The sequence below is a fragment of the Momordica charantia genome (assembly GCF_013281855.1).
Source record: "Momordica charantia cultivar OHB3-1 chromosome 7 unlocalized genomic scaffold, Mcharantia_2.0 BLBB01000007.1, whole genome shotgun sequence".
In the NCBI taxonomy this organism is placed as follows: Eukaryota; Viridiplantae; Streptophyta; class Magnoliopsida; order Cucurbitales; family Cucurbitaceae; genus Momordica; species Momordica charantia.
In genome coordinates this window covers 2,824,501-2,835,801 of record NW_028275165.1, presented here as the reverse complement: position 1 = coordinate 2,835,801, position 11,301 = coordinate 2,824,501, and the positions used below count along the sequence as shown (strand labels likewise).

The 11,301-nt window shown below is 34.0% G+C and overlaps 1 protein-coding gene across 2 annotated transcripts; it reads left to right on the top strand.

Moving 5' to 3' along the window:
- The first annotated feature begins 1,649 nt into the window (after positions 1-1,649).
- Positions 1,650-6,319, top strand: LOC111018599 (Nucleotide-sugar transporter family protein). 2 transcript variants are annotated; one of them, XM_022294766.2, is made up of 8 exons: positions 1,650-1,869; positions 2,218-2,301; positions 2,381-2,595; positions 2,698-2,776; positions 3,293-3,462; positions 4,115-4,301; positions 4,430-4,507; positions 5,875-6,319. In XM_022294766.2, the coding sequence occupies exons 1-8, from the start codon at positions 1,819-1,821 to the stop codon at positions 6,016-6,018; spliced, it is 1,008 nt and encodes a 335-aa protein (XP_022150458.1). In that variant the 5' UTR covers positions 1,650-1,818; the 3' UTR covers positions 6,019-6,319. The 2 variants fall into 2 exon arrangements, with proteins under 2 accessions (XP_022150458.1, XP_022150462.1); XM_022294770.2 differs by having other exon boundaries at positions 1,851-1,869; positions 2,388-2,595.
- Positions 6,320-11,301: the final 4,982 nt, after the last annotated feature.

Sequence of the window (11,301 nt, the reverse complement as noted above, 5' to 3'; positions counted from 1 at the left end):
CAAAGCTTGATTATCAGGGACTCGAAGACCTGAAAAACTGAACAAGGCTAAACCAATGTGACACTTGTCACACGGGCTCCGATGCCTAAGTTAGCAAGGGGAGCAGTAGAGTCATAGAATTCAAGGGTCGAATTCGCTTACCTTAGGGTTATGCTGCATAGCCTATTTATAATAGTTTGGAGAGTTCTAGAGTCTTCTAGGTGAGCCTAAATAACCGTCGTAAGACCCAAGACATCGTGGACAACATAAGAGGGAGGATGTCGGGCTCGGCAATGGGCTGAGCTCGGGTCGACTTGGGGTTTGAGTCGGCTCGACGGCTCGGGTCGGCTCAACACTCGGCCCAGCTCGGTTTGGCTGGCCATCTCGTCGATTCTCTTTTGTTCCCTTGGTTGGTTTGTATGTCGTTTTCCTTCCTATAACACATTCTGAAAATTTTGTTTTGGTCCACCTCTCTGTTGAATATGAAAAGAAGACATTTTCTCCCATCCTTCAATCGCTTACCCTTTCTCAAACTTCCATGATGACTTGAGAACTTTGCCTAACACCTCAATCTTTGTTATTCTTTTTTACGGTAGTTTCCCTACAAGACTGGTCTTTAGTCGTATTCCTATAAGAATTGTCGTCGAGCCAATCGATATCAACTTTAGTTTCGTCTTCTTCTAATATCAACTTGAGCTTCTCCCAAACTTCCACAATATCAAAGATTTCATCCTTGCATACCAACCTTGAAAACAAAAGACAATATAATCCAAAGACAAAAAAAAAACTCTCATCGAGAGGAGAGAAAAAAAAAACCCTCATCCAAACGAGAGAGAAGATTGACTTGTAATAAATCATAGAAGCACATGATTTAAGTCAATGAATAACACCAAGATGTTCCAAATGTCTTGAAATAAAGCAAAAGAGTCAGAGGAAAAGTCAACATGAGCATACTTGAGCGGTAATTGACATGTTCTCCTTCCTTTGAGGTTTGAGGTTCGATCCATACCATTGTCCGAAATGCTTTAAAATAAATCAAAATAGTTCAGGGAGAAAAAAAGGAAGCTAATGACTGGTTAACATTCTATTTTTTTTAACCATGAAAGCACAAGTTTTAGGTCGGGTATAACGATGACAAAGACCACATCTGTCGTGACCACAACATCCCAAGCACGGAAGAAGGCGAGGCAATGGAGACAATATATGAAACTAGGGAGTTGCACTCGAGTTCACTGTCTCATGAGGTGGTGGGTCACTGGCGAAAACGATAAGGAAGACGAAAATGATATTTAACCACAAAGACAAATGAAAAACCTCAATATTATAGAAATGTAAATATCTATAAAATATTGATGTCTTGATATTTTGATAAAATTATAATAATAACAAATATTAAATTAACAAATAAAAAATTCATTCTTTCTAAGTAAGTTAAAAATTATTAATATATTATGTGCATGTTAGCAATGTTTTGTTCGATACTATAAAATGTAGAATCATCTCATATCCCATATAACATAGAAAAATATTTACCTGTGGATAGAAATTTAATATCTTGGATTGATGTGCCCTATTTTTGTAATTAACTACAATACTTTTATTTATTATTATTTTTAAATTACATCATTGCAAACAAAATGCTTCATTTAATAAAACAATTTTTTCAATGGAAAAAAGAAAAAAGAAACATTTTTCCCAATTTCATCTTCCCCGTCTTCCAAATGCCATTTTTTCTTTCCCCTCATCGTGATTTATCGCCATTTCCCTCTGAAATTCTTCGCTGCCAAGCCCTAGATACCTCTCATCTCTGATCTCTCTTTCTGCGCAGATTGGTGGAAAATGCAGTGGTACATGGTCGCTTTGCTTCTTACTGTACTTACCAGTTCTCAGGTTCGTGATTCCAATTCAATCCTCGCCCATTTCTTTCAGCGGAATTTGAAACTCTATCACTTGCTTTTAATCGCATTTCGAACAACATGGATGGAGAAAGTTTGGCAAGTTGTGTAGAAGTGTTAAATCTATTGTTAAGCTATGGTACAGTAGCGTCGGTTGCTTTAATTACTTGATGCGATGGGTTTTCCTCACAATTCTAGTTAGAATCTGTTTTTCCTTTTTCATTTTTGAGGCTCTCTCATTGTTTATGCTACTGGGAAGGATTTTAGTTCAGACGACAGGGGCGAGTTTTATTTTTGGTTAACGAATCCCCATTTTTCTCTATTTTCCTTCTATGTATGGCAGGGAATTTTAACTACGTTATCTCAAAGAAATGGTAGATACGAGTATGACTATGCGACCGTCCCCTTTCTTGCAGAAGTTTTTAAGGTGTTTTGCACTCCTTTGTTCGATGTGATTTTGTTTGTTTTTTGTATCGTTAATCCGTATCTAAATGCATAATTTCCAGCTTTTAGTTTCAGGTATGTTTCTCTGGAAGGAGAGCCAGAAATCACCTCCTCCAAAAATGACAACAGATTGGAGGAGTGTTCGTTTGTATCCGATACCTTCAATTATATACCTGATCCACAACAATGTTCAATTTGCTACTTTGACGTATGTAGATACATCCACATACCAGATAATGGGCAATTTGAAGATTGTCACAACTGGAATTTTGTTCAGGTGATTTTCTATTGAATACAAATGACATTGTTATATCAACACATATCATTTCTTGGATTCTTATTCTCACACAAGAGCAGATATTTCTATTTCCTAATTTAGGCTATTCCTAAGGAGGAAACTATCCAACTTGCAGTGGATGGCTATTATTCTGTTGGCAGTCGGGACGACCATGAGCCAGGTACTGCATTAGAAAAGAAAGATACTTTTACTATTCTGTATATCTGGCTTATGACTTGTTAGCTAACTATAGGAATTTTGTGGAAGTAAAATACTCTTGTGAGATGTCTTTGATGATTACATTGAACCCATTTCATATGATGGGAGTTGCTGGTGTATTGGGCGCTGCTATGCGCTAAAGATAGGTGGGAAAGGGAGGGAAGAGAAAGGAAACTCCAGACATACCTTCACATGTTTAAGAAAACTGATGTTGACAAAAATAGTGATATTATCGATAAATATGAATTCCTGACTAAAGGCTAGAGCTATCTTGGAATTGCTGATAGTGGAAGAGGAAGAGGTTTTAAATCAAATAGAATAAAAAAGGTAGAATTAGTTCGACTTATTACAGATGAAACTAGTTCTGAATACAGTCTCAGATGTATGTAATTCCTAAAATGAAAAGCAAGAAAGATGGAAGTGTTTTCTAATAGGTTTTTTCTTTTCTTGTTCTTTTTGTCATTTCTTATTGATTCAGGTTAAAGGATGTGGAGAGGCTTCATGTGAATCTCTTCTCTCATCACCTATTCAAGGATACATGTTAGGGATTCTTTCTGCCTGCCTTTCAGCATTAGCTGGCATTTATACAGAATTCTTGATGAAGAAAAATAACGATACTTTATACTGGCAGAATGTTCAGTTATACACGTAGGTACCCATTCTTTTATGTTGATCAGGTTGGTTACTCTTAGTAGTCTTTTGAATCTGCTGCTTGGAATAATTTATAATTATTGACAGAAGTGTCATTTTAACTTTTCCACAATATGATGTGATTGTGGGGATAAAATTTTAACTGAAACTCCAGAGATGCCTTTCTGACAGTAGACTGAACTTTTGGCGTCTTTTTTCCCTTAAATTATGTTAATGGTCTACGCACAATCAGTAGAAGAAAGTGGGGCCTGCAAGTAGGAAATCAAGTTCTTACTAATATCTGGTGGTCTAGTTTTATAGCTACTGAATAAGTTTGTCGACAAAATACCTTCTACTCATCTTTGTGTGAATGAGCTAGTTATCTCGAGCTTGTTACTTTGGCTATTTCATTTTGAAAACACAAGGCAGCATATTGATGAAACTCTGGTTTTATTTTTATTTTTATTATTATTTTTTATATGAACTATGGTTTTATTTTCAAAATGAGAAATATGATTTTCTTCCAAGAATTAAGTTTTCATTCATTCTTGATCATAAAAAGATTTAGTGTCTATCATGTATTATTCTTCAAGAAGTCATCAGTTTTTCAAATTTATTCAGGTGATTAGAAGGCATTAACAGCAGCATGATTTGGATTGTGGTTTTTCAGGTTTGGGGCAATTTTCAATATGGCACGCCTTGTTGTAGACGATTTTAGGGGTGGATTTGAGAAGGGTCCATGGTGGCAGCGTCTCTTCAATGGATACAGTATTACTACCTGGATGGTGGTTATTAATCTTGGGTCCACTGGGCTTTTGGTTTCATGGCTGATGAAATATGCTGATAATATTGTTAAGGTAGCTGTTTTATTTTTAGTAAAGGCTTTGTGTTATACTTCTCCAGTCCTCCATGGGCTTCATATTCTATTCCCATTCTTTTTATAAGATTTGATTTGTCTCATTGTCCTTTGTGTTCAATAATTTAGGTGTACTCTACTTCAATGGCAATGCTTCTCACCACCGTCCTATCTGTGCATCTGTTTAACTTCAGACCGACACTGCAGGTAAAAGTTCAGTTATCTTTGAGACTGGCTTATAAAGTTCCTCTGTTTCACTCTCTTCTTACCATACAGCTACATCTTGATTTAAGGAAAATAATTAGACAAATTGAAAAGTACACTTTTTAAAATTTTTACCGAGTGCAACTTACCTCATTAGTTTCGTTTTTGTTTCTATTTAAGAGATTGATCCTCCCATATCAGAAATTGCCTTAAATAGCTCTTTGGTTACATCCCACCCTTTGTAGCAAATGTCTGCCCGTGGATTTTAGGACCCATGTCTTCTTCTAGAAGTTGCTTACTCTCTCTCTAAAGCTAGGGGCTAATGTATAGCAAGATTATAAAAACAGATGGTAAGCCGCTCTTGCAGGCATGGTAAATCTTCTCTTGAACACATTTCCATTTTCCTTGCAACTCTCACATTGGGTGTCCAAGCTCAAGAGTTCGTTGAGATTACTTCCATTTGTGTTGTGCATAAGCATACAAAGCTGGATCTGCATCCCTTGATTGAATCATCGATTGAAAGTGATTCTCGTCATATTTGGTTCCTAAGCTCTAAACAAATCTTGGTTTCATCAGCTTGTCTGGTGAGAGTATGGCAACTGAAAGGTCAGTTTGGTATTACTTTTGAAAGGGTAAAAATGTTTTAGCTAATTGAATGTACTTTCTAAAACTTTCATGATGGTTGATTTGAGTGAGTTTGGGATGATTTTTGATAATATTGCTTTTATGTGAAACATTTTTTATAAGCATTTTGGGAGAAGCACTTGTTTAAGTGTTTCTTTTAAAAAAGCTTTTTGGGTATGTCTAGAATTTTGAAAATTACTTTTTGACCATTGAACATATAACCAAACACCATGAAAATTTTTATAAGTATTTTTTAGTTGTCTAGAAATATTTTTCATCGTTATAAAATTCATACCAAACTCACCCTTAGTATTGTCGCTATGGTCTCCCATCTTGCACTCCACTCGTGAATCGAATGAGAAACATGTGCATCTTGTCTTTGGATTCTGGGCATTCCAACCTACCGAAGTTTGATGAAGCTATCAGTGAAGTTGTAGATGGAACCAATTTTATGCCTAATTAAAGAGACTTAGGAAGTTGAATAAGAACGGCAGAGTAATAGAATTCGTGAAACCATACTCGAGAACTGTGCAGAAGAAAACCACCCCATTTCTTATTTGCTATTTTTGTTCTGAGGGAGGACAGAGAGAGTAAACTATTGCTAGAAAAATGCATGGATTCTTCCAATCCACGAGCAGACTAAAAATTACTGCTTGAAAAATGAAAAAGGACATGAAGCCTCATTTTTCGGGTTCATAAAGTCTAACCTCTAATATTTGCCGCTCTGTTTTTTTGTTCTGAAACAGCTTTTCCTGGGCATTATTGTGTGCATGATGTCTCTGCACATGTATTTTGCTCCTCCTCAGATGCTTGTGGATTTGCCTCCAGTTGTAAAATCAGACCCAGAGAGTCTGGCGGAGGTTTCCAGTGATCGTAGAACAGATTCTTGATATGTACCATTTTCTTTCTTTCTTTTTCTTTTTCTCTTTCCCCTTTTTTTCCCTTCTAAAATTTCGAAGCACAAATCATTTGGTGGGTCTGTATTGTTAAAAGACCACCATGAAAGCTATGAACAACTGAACTTGCCTGTTATAGAGCAAGTAATATAAGATGTGTAGGGCCTAGAATTTCACACTGTAGACCTGTTTGTTTTTGTTAATGCCATTGTAAAAGGATGGTCCAATATTCATTTTAGAAATTCTGTCACATTGGATTTTTTTTATTCAACAATATACGATGGAGATTCGAACATTTTGACCTTTCGGACTTAACAAGTTCAGCTATGAGACAAATCCTTCCCTTTTTGCGTGAGACAAATCCACCTCCAGATCTTGTGCAGGTTCCAGAGATTCTTCAATGAATGGATGCTAGTCGCTCTTGCAGGCATGAGCTTCGGCCACTTCTCCTTCGTTCGACCATTCCCACTGGGTCAATATCTCCATGACTACTCTGATCACCCAACCGACGCCTCCTCGGCTTTCCTTCTCACTTCATGCTGCATCCGCATTTAATTTCCAGCTATTTGGAGTCGGATGGTGAAGTTTCCTGGGCTCGGTCTTCCCTCAGGTTATGCATCTTTGTCCTCATAAATTCATCAATATTCATTTCAATTGATTTAACCAAGCACCATATGTTTGGTTCTACTCCCCTGTATATTATGTGTGATTTCTGCTTCCTTTTTTCAATTCCAGATTAAATGGAAGGTGTTACACCTCCAATTGTAAAAAGATATAGTAGGAAGGGCAAAGAAGTCATTGTAGGGGGAGAGGGCTATAACAGCCAAGAGAGAGAAAGAGGAATGGGTGGTAGTCAGGCATAGGTGGGAAGTCGGGCGCCTATAAGGTTAGGGAATGTAGGAGGGAGGATTATCCTAGTCTTTTGGTGCTGAGTAGCTTTTGGGCTGTTTTGGAGAGTTTCTCCACCCTCTCGAATTGGTGGGTTTGTTCTGGGTGTCTTTGCGTTCTTTTTGTGTTTCTTTCGTTCCTTGTATCGCCTTCGGGCTCGTTCGGATTGAAGTAAAGCAATTAGTGAGGCTGTTACCTCACAGAAGGCAGATTCGGCTTTCTTTTCATAGAGCGCATGCCACTCCATAAAAGTCCCCCTCTTGGACAGGTTAGCAAAAGTTGGTACACAATATTGTTATAAATTTTCCAAGAGCAAAATTTAATCTTCTCTGGTACTTCAGCTTTCCAGAACTCTCTATTTTGCTCGTGGATTCAAGGATGACGCTTCCGCATTCAGGTACTGCTGGATCTCTACTTTGTACACTTTTTAGAGGTTTGTTTGATAATATTTTCGTTTCTTCTTTTCTGGTTTTTTTTTTTCTTTCTCGTTTCCTCTTTTTTATTAAAGAAAAACAAATTTTTGTTTGATAACTATTATTTGTTTCTGGTTTTTTATTTTATTTTATTTTTTATGCAAAAGAAAATAGACACGTGTTTGTTAACCATTTCTTGCTTCTTATTATCTCAAATTTTAAATTGAAAAAAAAAAGTTAAAAGTTCTATATGAAAATTAATTTATTTTAAATTAAGTATTCAAAACTTTTATGTTATATATACCTTTAAATATTTATGATGCTTTTTATAATTTAAGAATAATAAAATCATGCTTTTATTTCTGTTTTGGAATAAATTGGAAAGGAGAATAAGAAATTTAATTTTTTTGTTGCCAAAATCTATAGATAGTTTTGGAAACATTTCTTGTGAGACGAGAAACAAGGAACGAAAATGTTACCTATCGGGTCCTTCCGAGCTGAATTCCAAGTTATTTTATCCTGAACATTTGAGTTCTTTGGGGTTGGGGGTTGACAATAGTTTCTGATTCCTCCTGTAAAACACTCTTTTGGATCACTTGGAACAAAATTTATTTCGCAACTTGCATCACTCGGTAGCCAAGGATCTGAACCAATATTAACGCTAAGCCCGCTCCGAGGCAGCCTCAATCATATTCTTTTTTAAGCAACTCCCTTAGATACTGCACCAAACAAAAGGACAGGTTGTGCTCAAGCTTAGCTGCCCAGAAATTCCCGTTCTTAAAATATTTTCTTGTCATGACCTTATCGGGTTTTTCTTGCATCGACATAAGGGGTTATTCGGGTTTTTAATCATTCTCCAGCTTTCTCCATCCTCTTTACTAACATATGAACCTCCAAATTTGCCAATGAATTTTTCTTGCATCACTTGTAGTTCCACACCAAACTGTTCCCATGTTACAAAGGTTATTCAGTGGTCCAAACCAGCTTATCGCATAATTCGAGTAGGTTAGTAAAATTTATGTCGAAATGTTGATTGACATAAGGAGTAATTCAATATTTTTGTTATATTGTAAAAAATCAATGAAATATAAAATATTATATATACATATACATATGTATATATCAACAAAATAAAACATTCTAATATTAATAATAGGAGCTTATTTAAAAAGGAGAAATTACTTTTTTTTTGCGCTAATTTAGATCATTTTTATGAATTTCTTGACTTTATAACTTTTTTCAAGAATATCCATCGATATCAATATTTTGTTGATATTTTTATCGATATTTTCATAAAATTGACACCTCAACTTTTTTATTTACATCGATATTTTATCCCTTTGTGCCCTTTGTGCCACTTGTCTTGATAGGGATTTCCTTCTCCCGTACATAGAACAATTTCTTCTCCCATCTTTGGAGAGTATTCCAAACCTTTTCTCTAATATTCTTCAAAGTCAAACTCTTGTTCTTTGCATTCTCGGACGGTAGGTCAAGATAATACCCTAATGTAAAGGGTTGGCTTACCTTCCTTTCATCTTTAACCAGTTTCACCATTAGAAATTGAATGATCTCTTGGCTCGGGATGGAAAGGAAAAGATAAAAGTACAACTAACTTTTTCTGAAGACAATAGAAAAGTTTAAGCCGAAAGATTGAATCACATTGGGTAAAAAAGGCGAGCTCAGCAGGTTTCTCCAAATGTATAAACCGAAATCAGAACCTTTCAATGTTATTGCTTATCACGAGAAACGAATTTATCGAAGTTAATGCTTTGTCTTGAAGCTTTTTCATAGGTGTCGATGATTCTCTTGATTGTTAGGACATCCTTTTTGATTGTTAGGACATCCTTTTTAAAGAACATGAAGAGCCTATTTGGTAATGTTTTTGTTTTTTTGTTTTTTGTTTTTTTAGGAGTAGAAATAGTGATATGTTTTGTAACCATTTTTGTTTATTGGTTTTTGGAAAAAAAAAAAACAAAAATATGTTTGATGACTGGTACCATTCAAATTCCACAACGAAATAAAGGTTGAAAATTGAAATCTTAATCTTTGTTTAAAAAAACGTTTCTTTAAAATTTGGTTAAGATCTAAAAATAAAGAGTAAAACAAATAAATGGGAAGCAAATAATTTTTTTTTCTTTTTTTTGACAGAAGAGAGTAAAATGTAAAGAAATTATCAATAAATTAAAATATGTTTAAAAAATAGTTAATAAATTGGAACTTTTTTTGTGGTAATGTTTCCTATTTATTTTTTCTTCTCATTTATTATTATTATTTTTTCTCTCAATAAAAATATAGAATTGTGTTTGATAATGGTTTATTATTTCTTTCATTTTTATGGAAAAAAAATAGAAATATGTTAGACAACAATTTTTTTTCTCGAAATAGAAATATGTTAGGAAACAATTTTTTTTCTCTAAAATTTTAAATTAAAAACCGTAAAAGTTTTATATGAAAATTAAATTCTCAAAATGTTTATGTTATATTTATTTTTTTATAATTATTATGCATTAAGTCAAAAATAATAAAATAATGTTTTTATCTATGTGTCTCACTTAATCACTTTTTGATTAAAAAGTTTTCTTTTTCTCTTAAAATATTTCCTATGAAAATAATTTCAATTAAAATACTTATATGTTTGGTTACATTTTGATTTTAGTCACAACTTTGCTCGCACTAATTGGTAAATCACTTCATTCTCCAGTGATTTACCAATAATCACTCTATAGCATTCGGATGTTCAAAGATGTTAATAAAATAATAATTTAATAGCATCACTTTTGAAATTTAATAAATTTTTTTGTAATGACTCAATTGATAACTTTTAATAAATGAGGGTAGAATGGAAAATTTTAAAAGATTAAGCACCTAATCTTTTCAAACATTAAGAACCATGTGATTTGATAACAAAATAGAAAGAAAACTTTTTTTAATTAAAACGAATCTATGATAATAGGAAAAAAGGTAACTAGATTTGTAATTTTTTTTCCTTCAAATTACATGTAAATATTGACCATAATATGTGATACATCATAATTGAAATTTGTACATAATTAGTTGCCTAATATGTTTAATTGGTAGGTTCATGTTAAAAAAATTGGTGTCATATAGTTGAGATACGTTAATTTGTTTTAATACAACATGTAGGGTTTTAAACTCACTATCTTTTGGTCGAAGGTAGGTGTCTTAACCAGTTAAGTAGGATCTCCTATAGATGGTTCTTTAGAGTTCGTATAAATGGTTTTTTCTTCATATCAAGGGTTTTCTTCTTCTTCTTCAAGTACCCATGTCAATGGTTTGGTTGAACAAAAGCTATTACTAAAAAGGTTGAATATTTTCTCTTGTATTATATATAAGTAAAATGCCCACGTATTTGTAAAAAATAATCATAATTACTCTTACTATAGCAAATTTGAAAATTAATGACGCACCATTTAAAAAAAAAAGTGAGAAAACTATTTTTTTAAAAAGTCACAAATGTTATGGGCCCGTTTATTTATTGATTTGGAGAAACAGTTATGATTTATGATGGATTTTTATCGTCATAAATCACTAGAACAATTTTAGGATTTCCTGGTTGCAAAAAATTCCACCCCTCTGGTTTCGCTCTACAAGTACACTCCTTGCTTGTACATAACATATACAACAATCTGAGTTAGAAAATATAAATAGGTTAACTATATAGGAAATCTCTGATAATCCCCCTCGACCCGGGCAATAGGCCAGGTACTTATGTCAATTTGAGCACAATTCAGTGCATTTCAAATGTTACTTGCTCGATTCTACCCTCACAACTATAGAATTCAAATAAAGAACATGATAGATGAATATTGGTAGTTTATCAACGCCCATCTTGCATAACAATGAAAAGAGAGAAGCTAGAAGAGTTTTTGTAGATCACTCAACTGACCGGAAACAAGAATGAAAGAGCTGCCATTTAAGAAAAACAATACGTATCTTATCCTGCACAAAATGACAA